A 14255-nucleotide genomic window follows, 5' to 3' on the forward strand; every position below is an offset into this window, starting at 1 on the left:
GCCTGAACACCTGTAAAAACAGGCAGAAAAAACACTAGTACTACGTGATCAGAGCTCTCAGCAAAGCTCCTGTGATTACTTCATGGAGCGCTTGAGAACTGCCCTGTTCCATGAACAAACAAGACGGTCTGCACAAAACGACACAACTATCACAGCGAGACAGTAAAAACCACTGACCCATGTCTGCTTGATTCTTCTGCCTGCAAATAAGTGATGGAGGTGAAGCTTGCCTTGCATAGGCACCCTCCCCCCAATGAAACTTTCTTCAAACATACTTAACCAATCGATTTAGTAAGTTTTGAGATAGCAGAAATTTTGCCAAAACCTACAAAAAGGGTAATTTTTTCATAGAGCACTGTAACAACTCCTACCAGGCAATCTTAAACATAATAAAGGCCTGTTAATAGTCTGCATTCACTAAATAGTATTTCATAAAAGCTTTCTTGAGCAAATAACACCATTTAATAAAGATTAAGTCTTTCCACTTACTTTCTAGACTGTTCTAACAAATATCAAGATTCAAAAAACTACACAAATAAGTCATCAAAAAAACCCAAAAGAAAACAAGCACTCTGAAATTTCCTCTGTAGGAACAACTGTACAGTTGTGCTAATTCTGTCTCAGGTTCTTCTCACTGAAATTTAGGACAATTGAACATTAGTTTTTTAGGCTAGTGATTCAGGTTTCCTCTCTTTCCAAGGGAAATGAAAAATTCCTGCAGCAGCAATTCAGCCTGCCCTGGGACTGGGCAGATGATCTTCCAGAGATTCCCATCTCTTACACTGATGACAGAAAGTCCAGAGAACCTGGGCAAGACTAGACAGATAACTGTTTTATGGGTACAGCTTAGAGATTGCAAATGGAAAACATTTATTTCTATACTTTCCTTTACACTGCTAAGAAAGTAAACCCAAGAATCTCCTATCGCAACTATTTGTCCTGTATTTCTCACCTACAATATGACACAGTCTGCGAAGACCGTGTCTGCACAGGCACAGCAGACTGACACGCACAGGCAATGCCACAGTGTTTGTGGTTCAGCAGAGTCCAGGATCTTGGACCTCGCCTGGGCTCTCCTGGGCTACCCACCAGTTTGTGCTTTCTGACCACCACCATGACTAAAGTCAAAAAGTCTAGGATAGAAAGATCGGGTCCGAAGTAACCGCCAATCCCGATGGCTCTCAGACCCAAGTATTTAGCTAACTCAGGAGCAAGAGTCAGGTTTTTGATACTAAACTTCTCCAAGTTCTTAGAAGACTTCAAATATTTTCCTGAATCTGGATCAGCTATCAAAAGGGAAAAGGGCCAAATGTAAAATTTAACTTTTGGGTTTGTTACCAAAAATCTGATGTAATAAACTTTGGTTATAATGATAATTGATTAGCATACATTTTTTTACTAAAAACTTCACAGGTATTAGACACAACATACTTTAAAACTACTAATGTATATGCAAGTCCTTTAATACTTCAAACTACTTTTAAGATTAAAGAGATATATCTAAGGCAGATAGCAAATATGGTAACCAAAACTAAATACATTACCATCATTCTTCAATCAGTATTTACAGAAAGGACAGAATATACCACACAACTTTTGGATAATCAACAGTTCGGTAAAGCAAAGTTACAGTCTTTTACACTTTTTATTTCCCTTGAAATTTCTGAGTAGCACTTCCAGAGAGTCAAAGGACAAGAGTATGGCAATACAGGTCATCTGCTCTAGGCCATGAGGTTAGCACCAAGCTGCAGCCTGCTCGACACTTGAATCAGTCTCCCTTTTCCTGATATGGTTCAGAAGCAGCTTGTGACAGCAGATTTCAATCTCTTTCAAACTCAGCTGTCATGTCGCTTTTGCTTCAGCCCGGTATGAGCTTCTAGAAATAAAGTAACTGCTCCTGGGATCAGCAACACGCAAGGATTAGTTTATCATGGCCTCACTCCTGCAGCACTCATGGACCACTCTACTGGACCTTTCCAATAACAGAGTTCATTTTGTCCTCACGTTATTTTCCCAGGTTGACTCTTACGCACCCTCTTTTTTATGTTTCCACAGGACAACTAACTAAAACCCCCCAACCTTGCGGGTGTACTCTATCCATCTCCCTCTTTTGCCCCTGCAGAAACACAATTTTTTTCTATTAAAGAACATAAGGCAGACCACGGGCTAAGCTGACAGACAACTGAGAGCACACATGATTCTGCTAACATGCCCTTGATGAAATATTCGCTGATGGAGAAGCCTTATTTTGAAGAGTTTGGACAATGGCAGAGAAGAAGTGTTACAAGCAAAAGCAGGAGCGAGGTACAAGAGCACTGCTTTTATGCCATTACCACACTTATAAAATGGATGATGGAAATCATCTGAACAGAGTCGGTCATTGACAGAACACCTTGAAGAAAATTCACTAGATAAAACTTGCTACAAGACATGTTTAGGGAAAGGCCACTGTGAATTGGAATGTCTGGAAGGAATGATGGGATACAACAGTCATTAAATGAGAGAAAAGTTGAGATAACCACTTCAAGAGCATTGGGAGTGACTTCAGGATTAATTTCCACTATCCTCCTAATCATGCAAAGGGCCCTGAAGTAGGCATAAAGAGCTTGCTTAATTTTTCTGTATTTTAGACAATGTTGAAAGTCCTAATGTAAAAGGCTGAGATCCGTTATGCTGATTTCCAGAAGGTGAACTCAAAGATTATGACTTCAAAGCATCCCTTGAGAGGTGCACAAGCCTTTGCAGACATGTCGTCTTCAGCTTTGTACCATTCAAAAGCAGTTCACTAACAAAACTTTCTAAAGGACATGATCTTCAATTTTTAATTAAAGCCATGCAAAATTAAAAATCTTTTGCAAACAGTTGTTTTATTGGTGTAGACACCCAGGTGTTCACCCATTCAAACAAAATTAATTTCCAAGAGCCCAAGTGTCAAATTTCAGCAGTTAGCACGGTACACCCCAAACTGTCCTGTCTGGTTCAATGGGCTGACAGAGCATTGTCGTAAATAAATGATCGTTCCATTCAAAACAGAAACTGTTCAAGACAGTGCTATTATATACAAATTAAAGTTGAAGTGCCACAAATATTTTCATAAACTACATAAATAAACATACAAGCAGATACCTTTTAAGTTCATCTTGATATAATTTAGTAAACATGAAAAGTTAAATATGTTGATATGTTTTCCTTAGAAAATACAACCGTTTTGATTTGGGGCAGAAATTAACCTTCTCTAAAATAACAATTTAGGCATAAAAACTTTCCCCATACTATTAAAATCAAAATTAGACAAACTTCTATGTCAGTCTTACATTGGCAAAAACTTCCTTTTTTAGTTTGTTGCTCGTTATCGTGGATTGAGCTAAATGATGGCAAATGCTTCTCAATGGGCTTTGCAAAATGCCAGTTTCAGTGTATGCACTTCTGGAATAATAATATTTGCAAAAGATTTTAATATTGAAAAGAACAATTTTGAAGGCACCAGCACTTGCTAAGATCCTCTCTGAAGACATTATTAAATTAGTCTTTATTTTTTCCATACAAAGGAAAATAATTTTTTATAAGAAATTCTTGTTATTCCTTAGGCGCAGGATTTGGAAGAGTCCATCACCTTAACCTCCTGCAGAATGGGAACTGGACTGCTATGGGGAAGAGAAATGGGATACGCAGGTCTTCCAAGACCTCATTAATTATGGCTTTAATGGAAGATACATGAGTCTGCCATATTTACAGTATGCTTTTCTCATTCTTCACAGGTTCCATCAGTCATTCGAGCAGCCAGGAAGGATTCACTTCTCCCCACATCCTGCAAGAACATCTTGATGCATAACTGGTTTTGTGATGGGGAGATGAGGAAATTCACCTCTCAGACTCTGAAGATTACAGACTGACACAATGCAGGGCACTGGTGCCACCATTTGTTATAAAATCTCACAGAAGCCTTTCTGCCACAGTTAAGATTAACCTCAGTGTCAGATTTGGGACTAGGAAGGTATTTTCCTTTGAGCTAGATTGGCAAGTTGTGTTTCTTCTTTCCTTCCTTACTTGCCTGGGGCAACTGCCAATTTCCAGGATCACCCCTAAATTTTACCAAACAAGTTCTCTGTTTCTGCAGGAACACTGAATGTTGTCAATGCCAAGAGCAAGGGAGGCTTTCCAAAACGTACAGGGAGATGTGGAGCAAGAATTGGTGGAGACTTTTGGACTTAACACCTAGTGATGATTATCCAACCAACACATAAACGTTTTTTCCTGACACCAATGAAGATGATACTAACTTGATATTTTTGTCATTCCTTAGCAGATAATTGGTAAGCTTAACAAGAAAAAAAAGGCAATCATGTTCTTTTCTGTTGGTAATATCAGATCACTTGACAGATAAATTGAGCATACGAAGGCAACAACCATGAAGAGACACCAGGATAGAGACTGCACCACGTCTATGAGCAACCTGTTCCAATGATTGACTGTCCTCACAGTGTAAAAGCATTTCCTTACGTCCACTAACATTTCAATTACTGGGAATGAAGTTTAATTTAAGATTTCTTAAGTTATTGTCCTACATGCAGCTGTTTCCCTTTAAACTTCTTGCAGATGGCCAAAATCTTGATCCCCCAAAGACTTACAGATTTATGTAATATCTGTGAGCAATTCCGCCAAATTCTTTGAGTTTGCTCGTAAGTAAGCGCAAGTGTCTGAAAGACGTGGGTCTGAGACAATTCAGTGAGGATGTTCCTTTCCGTAACCGCAGAGTAGCCAAACGACGTCTGTACAACTCCTCCAATTAGACCCTGAAGGTCAACTCTTCCGTTTAGCAACAATTAGCTTCACCGCAATCACAAGTTTCACGTTGCCTGAAATACATTCAGCAAATTAAACTTCTCTCAGATATAGGAATGGAAAACTTGAGCTGGTGTTCTTGTCTTTCTCAAGGCTGGAGACCGGGACAACTTCTTCATCTTTGGGAAAAGGGAACTGGACAGCTCAGAGTCTTGTAGCGAACTATGGGAACTTCCACACGACTTCGAAGGTGACTCAATCTTGTTTCTATCAAAAAGCTCTCAGCCAAAAGTCACATGCACACAGGTAAGAGGACATGACTCGTTGCAAGATTATTTTGAGCACTGCTTAAGAAGTTATTGTCCCTCAGTTACTTCACAGGCTACAAGGCGTGGGTGACAAAGGACCGTCCATTTGGTTAAAAGACAAAGTGTTTCTTCAAGTAGATGAGTGTGGCCAACGTGCTTCACGCCAAGTCTCTGGGTTAGCGCAGCTAATGGTACTCACACAATGGTGCTGCCTGAGTACCTAAGAATGAGAAGAAACTGCCATCTTGACGACTATGGTTTGAGATGGACAATTGAAATAAATTTAAAGAGAGCAGCAAGAACATTGTGTTTTAAACAAGGAGACAGACAGTGATGATGGATCCTACTTAGCTGTGAGGTTATTATTTGAGTGATGCCAAGACGCTTATGAAAATGATGCCTGGACACTCTCCTTACAGAGAACTAAGAGGAAACTGAAGAAACCCTGAGGCAGCGTGGTTCAGAGGCCGGAGGGAACAGCACTGCTCTCCGGCCTGCAGCCAACGGGCAGCTGCGACGCGCCCGGCCGGGGGCCGCCTGTCCCCGGGCCGCAGGGGGGCCAGCACGCCGGGTCCGGCCGCTCGGCGCCTGGGGAGGCTGCTGGCCCCCCCGGCCCGCCGTCAGGGCCCTGGACAGCGGCGGGAGCCGCGGCGCCTCACACGCTGCATCCCGGCGGCGCTCGGCGATGCCCGGCCGCCCCGGCCCCGGGCCCCTCCCGCCCTGACCCCGCCCCCTGACCCCTCCCCTTTGACCTCCCCTCGCGCCCCCCACTCACCCTGGCGCGGGGGCCGGGCCCCTCCTCCTTGGCCTCCGCCATGTTGCGGGCCCCCCCCCCCTCCGCTGTCCCAGCCCGGGGCGAGGGGCCGGGGGTCACTCCCTCTCAGCCTTCCCCCCCGCTTCGGGGGGCGGCGGGGGGAGCGTCCGCGGGGTGCCGGGGCCGGCCCCGCGCCGTGCTGCGGCAGGAGGGGGCTGGCGCGGGGGCCCGGCTGCTCCTCAGGGCGGCGGGGGGGGTCGGACCCGCCAGGCCGCGAGCCCTCTTAAAGCTGCAACGACAAGCCCAGCGCGGGGACCCAACGCGCATGCGCCGCGCGCCTGCGCACGGCCGCGCGTCCCCGCCTCCCGGCCCCCCCTGCGCAGGCGCACTGGGGCCTCCTCAGGGCCAGGTTGGGTGGCTCCCCCAGAGCGCCAGGGCCGGGGGGGGGCCGGGGCGGGGGGCGGCCCAGCACTGGCACCCCCGGGCAGGCTCGGGGCAGGAGGTGCGAGGCTCGTCCTGGGACGCGTCAGGCCTTGGCGGGCCTCGACTGGCCCCATGGTGGCCACAGGGCCTGTGACCTCGTGGCATGGCCGCCAGGCCCGGTCTGTGGTGGTGACCGGTGGCGGTGGTGACGGGCCGGCCGCGCCTTGCTTCACCTCACGCTCCGCCAGGCCGAGGTCTCTGGCCAGTCTGGCCATGGCGTGGTGCTCCTACCTCAGCGTCACCAGGCCACAGCACCCGCCTCGTGACATGACACCTCCATGGCGCCATGCTCACACCGTGCTCCCCCACATCCCGCTCGCCCCCGGGACACCCCCTCATACCCAGCACCAGCGGTGGGGCTGCCCTGGGGGATGGATCCAGCGATGGCGGGGTAGACCAGGATTGTTGGGACTTCCCTTCAGGAACGCTCCAGAAGTTGACATGTTGGACTCACAGCCTTCCTGTTGGAGAGGGTATGTATTTGTTTATTCAACTAGATACTCAACACAGTACGAACCGTAATTTAACAAAGTAATTGCGTTCCAAACCCAAAGCAATGAAGAGGTTTTAATGTACCTTTCAGCCAAAGTCTGCTCGCTCTTAATTTTGTACTGCTGTGGAGTCTAGAAGCGCTTCCTGCCTGTGCTGAATCTACTGCACAGTGGTTTCGAAGACTGCATGGAATATTTGCAGGACGTTTGGTTTGTTCCCTTCATTGAAATCAGCCTGAGAATAGAGACCAATCTGGTTTTTGTTTGTTGAGCCTCTGCTGTATCACTCATGAATGAACCATTATGTAATTTTTTAGTTAATTTAACATTTGTTGGTACAACTGTAAAACAGCCATGTTTTTAGTGTTGGAATGGATGGTTTATATTTGACCACATTCTTCCTCATCTGGTGTTGATCAAACATCCATAAAGAAGTTGTTTCTACAGACTCTGACGACTTAATCCCATGAAGATTTGCATGTCTGTTTAACCTGAAATACCTGAGAGGTCACATTTCAGTTGCAAAAATCAGTGTAACCTTTCAAGGTTAAAACCTAAATGTTTAAAGCTTTGTAATGTTGCCTGTCGTTTTCATACTTTCCAATAATTAAGACGCTCAAAATGTTAGCAAGACATAGGCCCATTAAGAAAAAATTTGAAACTATGCGCAAGATACAGATTATTGCCTTTTTTCTTGTGAACAATGTCAAACATTACCAGCACCCACAAGCAGTTGATAAGAACAATGTGTTCCCTTCTCCCTACTACTTAAATAATCTAACTGCTAATTAAAACTTTGTCTTAAAGAGAAATCTCCACTTCCTAGCTTTATCTGATTTGCACAATTAAAGGGTGGTATTAAGCAGCAGCTGCATTTCAGTGGCGAATGAAATGATCCTTATATAAACTCTGTCCTTCATCTGGCCCAAAATGCTGGATACTTAATATCGGGATTAATTTCGGAAATCCTGTCAAGTCTCTCTTTAGAAATGACTGCATTCCAATGATGGTGAAATAATTAATGTAATAATTTAATAAGTAATGAATAATGCTTTTCACTTATACATTAATTCTCATCCTCAAGTGTAAAATAATTCTAGCTGATGAGTTCTTTTGTGAAATTTCTTAAAGAATTTGGGATTTTTTTTATGACAAAAGATGTTATATGTAAACTGTGAGCTTGATGTGAAATTTAATAATTATTCAAAAAGCACTTTTATCCTTAGATAGCTACAGATTAAAAGAGTGAATATTTTAATCTTTTTAATATAGTAACAATAAAATATTTTAATATGAGTTGATACTTATATGAGTATTGTTTTTTGAATAGCTGGAAATTCTAATATAGTCTAAATATAGGGCTGCCACATGTCAAGGTTCCCTTGGACACATCCACTAGTGCCCTGAGCAGATGGCAGGACATGTGGATGTTGTGCACAAAAGGCCACTGTGCACGCACAGATTTCCCCAAAGCATGTGTGTAACAGCACAGATGTGCTGTACACGTGCAGATCATCTGAACACTGAAAATGCACGTATTTCTGAATGGGGTTTTCTAGGAAGGCAGAAAATACAGAGAGAGAGAGAAAAAAAGAGGCAATAGCCCTCTTAGAATATAAATATTTATAAAGTACCTAAACAATTAGTAACAATGTTGAGAAATCCAAGTATTCAGAAGTCAGGAGGAAGACCTTAAAAGACGAGGTTGGTTTATGAATTAAGATCTTAAGGATAACAAACTTGCTTTTTTTTTTTTTTGACTTCTGGTTTCTGAGGCATTGTAGTGTGCTGCCTTCACATTTTCAGGCTTAAGTTTAGAAAGTGTATGTGTGGGGGGGGAGTTGTTTATTTGTTTGGTTTAATTAAACCTATATTTTCATGTAATCATAACTCCAAATGCTCAGTCATTCAGAATAACCTCAAATACCATGAGACTTCCAGTAATGTCACAAGACTTCACAAAACTGTTACAACTTCTTTGGGCTATGTTGTAAATTTCCATAGTATTTTATAAAATGAAAATTTTATATAACTTGTTCAAGCATGCTAACGGGAATGAACATCTTTATTTCATTGCATGGTTCTCATAAGTAAATTAGGGAGTTAATGGAAATATTTGAACTTTCAACATGCAACTGAAAATGCTTTCAGACCACTAGGCAAAATATTTTGTTAGAAATAGATCCTGTCGTTAAAATAGATCATAATACAACCATATGCTGTTGAAATCTATGCCTGATGGAAGGTCTCCTTAAGCAGATACTATGGACAGATGAGAGGGTGACAGTAAGTGTGGACTATTTAAGACTAGATCAGCCCTGGTGTGTTCTGAAGACATCTGAGCCATTCTCTGAATAGGGCATTTCGACTAGAGCAGGATGTTTTACAGCCTGTTCAGACCTGACTTACTTTTGACTCTGAATGAACTGTGTATGTACTAATGTGGCTAAAAAAGACACTGTATAATATGTAGCTGTTGTGGTGATGACTAGTGCAGAACAGGCCTAGATAAATTCCTGGATAAGGCAGGGAAAAGATACAATTGTTCCACAGTATTGTTTTTGAATTGCTTTTTAATTTACCCCTGGAGTGCCCATACTATAATCTGCTGCGCAATTCTACGTGAGACTATTCGTCTTTAAAACAGTGACATTTAAAAAAGAAACCATGAAACTCCTTTCACATGCAGGCTGCAGTTCAATGAACTGGATGAATGATCTTTCCACATACCCATGGGCATGCACAGCTGAATATAGATCACCCAGAAAACCTGCCAGCCGTACACACTGAGATCCAGGCATGCCTTCCTCTGTTCCAGCTCAGGTTTTCTTCAGGGAATTGCAGTTGCAGGTGCTTACAGTACTGCTGTGTGTTTTGGCCAAACACAAATTAGTAACAACTAATAATCTTTCCTTTCCAACGAGCTCAGTGAGCAGACAAATAGGACAGGCTTTGTAGGGCGGGCAGAGAAACATGGCTGTTGCATATGTTGTACGCACATCCGGGGCCCAAGGAGAGACTCGGAGGAACAATGTAGGATGTACTGTATAAAAATATGGGACTTTGGAGGTAGTAAAGTGTTACCTGTCCTGACTTCCAAGATAGTGCATTAGGAAAGGTTGACCCAGCGTAGATGAGACCGGTGTAGCTATACTGTCAAGTCACTCCTGTACAAACATGCTTTGTGCTAGGAACAACGTGCTGTTGCCAATGGAGTTTCCTGAAAAAAATCTAGAGATTCTTTCAGGTTGTCCTCAATCCCTCTGCAAATTCCACCATTTGCCAGGGTGGCGTTTGGCCTCCAGTGGACACCATGACCTGGAGCTGTTGGAGTGAGTCCAGAGGAGGCCACAGAGATGATCCGAGGGCTGGAGCACCTCTGCCATGGAGACAGGCTGCAAGAGTTGGGGTTGTTCAGCCTGGAGAAGAGAAGGCTGTGGGGAGACCTTAGAGCCCCTTCCAGTCCCTGAAGGGGCTACAGGAAAGCTGGAGAGGGGCTGGTGACAAGGGCAGGGAGTGACAGGACAAGGAGGAATGGCCTGAAGCTGCAGGGAGGGGAGATTGAGATGAGATCTGAGGAAGAAGTTCTTCCTTGTGAGGGTGGTGAGGCCCTGGCACAGGTTGCCCAGAGAAGCTTCCTGGCTCCCTGGCAGTGTTCAAGGCCAGGTTGGATGGGGCTTTGGGCAACCTGGGCTAGTGGAGGGTGTCCCTGCCCATGGCAGGGGGTTGAAACTGGACAGGCTGTGAGGTCCCTTCCCACCCAAACCAGTCTGGGATTCTATGACACAAGGACAAGCATCTAGTCCAGACAACAGGCACAAGACTTGTTAAGAGCAGCGTGCCACTGCACTTGGCTTGTGACACCAAGGATGGAACCAGCACAGCGCCGTGTCACTGTGGGATAAGATGGCCTGAGAGCAGGGACAGAGTGAGGACAAAACTGAGGAAAGAGAACTTGAGGGAACATAAGAGCTGAAGGAAAGGAAGGCTTGGAGTTGAAATGTGGTGATTTGTGCACTTCTTTGTCCCCATCATTGTGGGGGTCTGAGACTGGATGTGATGAGAGGCCAGTTCTACATCAAGTGTGGAGAGATGCACTAGACAGTGCTAATGGGAGTGGGAGCTACAGCCTCCCAAAATCCCAGTCCTCAGCACATCTGGCCTGGGTGCACAGGGAAGGTTGTGTTTAAAGATTGGAGGAGGCTCTGTGGGGGAACAAGGTTGAATCTGGTCTAGGTGAGACAAACTGGAGCCTGGCAGCTTTATTTCCTGCTGTTCCTACTGGTCCCTTGAACCTAGAGGCACCTCCCCAGTGGAGCAGTAGTGACAGCCCTGGAGATGAGCAGCCAGCAGCCTCTTCTGTCCCAGAGATGGGCAGAACTGCTGAAACCTCTTAGTTTTAGGTTCCTCCGTACTGTAGACCCTTCCAAGGCATGGCTGTAATGATGTAAGCAAAACCAGTGAATATTTCAGTGGGAAAACAATTGCTAGCGGAGTCTCCTTATGGTGCCTGAGCAGACTGGGGGCATGGACAGTCCCAGGGGCGGCAGCGAGGTGGGTTTGTCTCCCAGCTCTGGAGCTGCTCTGGCTTTGTCCCCCCAGCCTGTGGGGCTGGCTCACCAGCGGGATTTGCATTTCCCTGGCACTGTGATGTCAGGGGCCTGCCTCTGCAGGGTCCCGCGGGGCTGCGAGGACAAAGGGGAGCAGGAGGCTTGGAAACAACAAAGATCAAGGAAAGAGAAGCCAAGTTTTAAAAAGCGACGCATTCGGCATGCTTAGTCATAGATACACAAACACAGGAGGGCTGGCAGAGGCCTATTTTCATCCTGAAACTCCCCCTCACGTCCCAGACTTGCTGGGCTGTGTTTGCTGTTGAGATAACATCCCCTTCCCCCACCACCCACAGATTACTGAAGGAGCAGCCGTTGCAAAAGGAAAAAAAAAAAAACCAAACAAAAAAAAAAGAAGCAGTTGCCTTGCTCTGCCTGCAGGAGAAATGTCAGGAAGTGTCTGATGGTGGGTGGGATGAAAGGAGGAAGCTGAACTCTAAAGAGAATATTCTAGCTCTGCTTGTGCAGACAAATGCCCCTCTGTATTTTGCTTGATAAGAACATCCAGGAGCAGATCTTTCTGCATGCAGTAGTCACTTACACATTGCTGAGGGATTTATTCGTACACACTGCATTATCCACAGCACTCCGTGAACTGGAGGGTGAAAAGATGTAAACAGCTAGGAAGAAATACAAGCGTCATCAATAATTAATAGTGTCTTTTTGTAGTGGGAAAGATCCAGTTTTAATTATGAAGTTAATTTCTATTTGCATGGATTTGTGGGTGTATATGAAATTTGGATCAGGATTTAAGTTCAGTGCAATCATGCTTTTATTCTAATTATAATAATTATAAATCTATTCTGCATCTTCTTTTTAAGTCTAAATAACACAGGCTTTTGTTTCCAAACATGCAAGACATCAGTTTTTGCACACCAAATATGGCAGTACTGAGATCCCCAAAGTGAGTCTGGTTATAAAGGAAATTGGTTTTATTCATTGTCACTGTGCAACCCTATTGAAATGCAAAAATAAGCCCGGAACATAGATAATGATAACTACACTGGATTTCTAAAATCACAGACTCAACAGTGATGAAGGAACTTAATTGCATACATCATGAAATACTTAAAAGATAATGACCAACATGTGCAAATGTGGTATCTAGACATTTACACCTAATTCTGTATTATAAACAGCTGATGCTACTCTGTGTCAGTGGCCCTTGCTCTTTTTTACGCTGTAGCCTTAAAAATTGTCAGTACTCTATCCACAAGTCACAGTTTCTTGCAGTACTTTTGATGCTTGTTTTTTGTACTGGGTGATCTATTGTGAAAAAGTCTGTGGCAGAAGCACAAAACTCAGAGAAGAGAACTGGGTTTCGTACTTAGCTATAGACCATCCTTAAGACATTGTTGCATCTAGTCCATAGCAGATTGCGGGTGATTAGCACAGAGAGCAAGCAGAAAACTCATCTTTGTTGCAGAAGGTATTCTTACACAGTCATTAACTATTTTGCAGCTATATTTACGCTTGCTTGGCTGTACTCTATCAGTACAGATTTATCGGCAAGTTTTTCTAATGGAGATCCAGTTTATACTAACAGAAGTTTTGTACCAGGCTCATAGCAGGTTCTTGTGTCAAGGCAGAAGAGCGGAAATAGAATTTTCTCTTTGCTTTTGTGTCTTTGCTTTTGTTTTTTCATCTGCTTTTCTCTCCTTGCTGAAAATCTAAACTCCCACCCCACGTAAATTTCCTTCCTGTGACATAGCCCTGTGTGTCTTTGATCAGCAGTGGAAGAGTTAGTGTTGGCAACAAGCTGTCATCTCTGAGCACCCAGAGTAAGATAGGGTGAGATTAGTAAAACCTCAATGAGACATTGTTTCAGGCTGCTTGCAGGCTCTGCTAGTCATTATGATGTTTAGAGAGTAGGATTTGCCATAATAAGGTGCCAAAGCTAATAAAAAAAAAGTGAACTGTTAGACTTTTGCAAAATCTGAATGTGCTCAAGGTCACAAATTTTGCCTGGGATAGGTATCAGGTTGTTAGAGCTGTAATCCCCTGGGAAGTCTATTCAACTATCTGATGCTACAGCAGTATTAATTTTATCTTTGTCTTCTGAGAGTTACTGAAAAATGACAGGAATAACAATCTATGGAGTTGTTTGGCCAGTTCTGTTGTTTAGAGACCTCCTCTTGATTTTTTATACTAAGTTACGCAGGAGTGCCCACTTACAAACTCTGGTTGCTGCTTTTTAACATCATCCTGAATTTCGTGCTGTGACTACATCACTTTTTCCAAATGCAGAATAAAACTGTTTATTTGAATACTTCTACCATTTTCATGTGATGAAAAAAAGGTGTTCTCATTTTCTTATGGCTATCTGCCGTATGTTTCCAATGTTCCCCCTTTTGTGTGAGTTTGTGTTTTGGAAATAACAGTGGATTAAAAAAATGCACAGAGAAGACATTGCCAGTCTTTACATTTTTAAGAAATTCATGGCAGTCTGATGAAATACAGCATTGTGAGTCTACTCACTTTTTCTGCCCCACTTACATTCTTTGCATAGCCAAATATTAACTAGAACTGCAGTTCAGAACTGCTGGTATTTTTGCAGAGCTGATACATGTTTTGTGGTAAGCGCTTGTCTCATCTGTAAGAATGAAGAACAGGATTCTCTTTAACAGCTACGTCCTGTTCTTGTCACATATTTATTGTCAGCAACAAAATGTTAAATTCTCTTAATAAAAGAAATGAAAACTCTTAACTGTAGTGCAGCAGGATAAATTTTAGTTTATCTAGTTTAACTAGCACATCTAGTTTCTCTCCACAGCTCAAGGAAATGTATAGATCGGTGGCTTTGTCGTACAACTATGCTGAGTGCTTC

The 14255-nt window shown here is 43.7% G+C and overlaps 1 protein-coding gene across 6 annotated transcripts in view; it reads right to left on the minus strand.

The window, feature by feature from the left end:
- Window positions 1-6166, minus strand: part of LOC104637774 (zinc finger MYM-type protein 4) — a 43298-nt gene extending 37132 nt beyond the window's left edge. For 3 of the 6 annotated variants that reach the window (XM_075773739.1, XM_075773737.1, XM_075773736.1), the window contains exon 1: window positions 5866-6165. In XM_075773739.1, coding sequence (XP_075629854.1) covers window positions 5866-5907 — 42 coding nt within the window. In that variant the 5' untranslated portion in view covers window positions 5908-6165. Of the gene's footprint in view, window positions 1-4628; window positions 4752-5865 lie in introns of those variants that run through there. The other 3 variants (XR_012838617.1, XM_075773741.1, XM_075773740.1) reach the window with 2 other exon arrangements.
- Window positions 6167-14255: the final 8089 nt, after the last annotated feature.

The sequence above is a fragment of the Balearica regulorum genome, chromosome 22 (assembly GCF_011004875.1).
Source record: "Balearica regulorum gibbericeps isolate bBalReg1 chromosome 22, bBalReg1.pri, whole genome shotgun sequence".
NCBI classification, from domain to species: Eukaryota; Metazoa; Chordata; class Aves; order Gruiformes; family Gruidae; genus Balearica; species Balearica regulorum.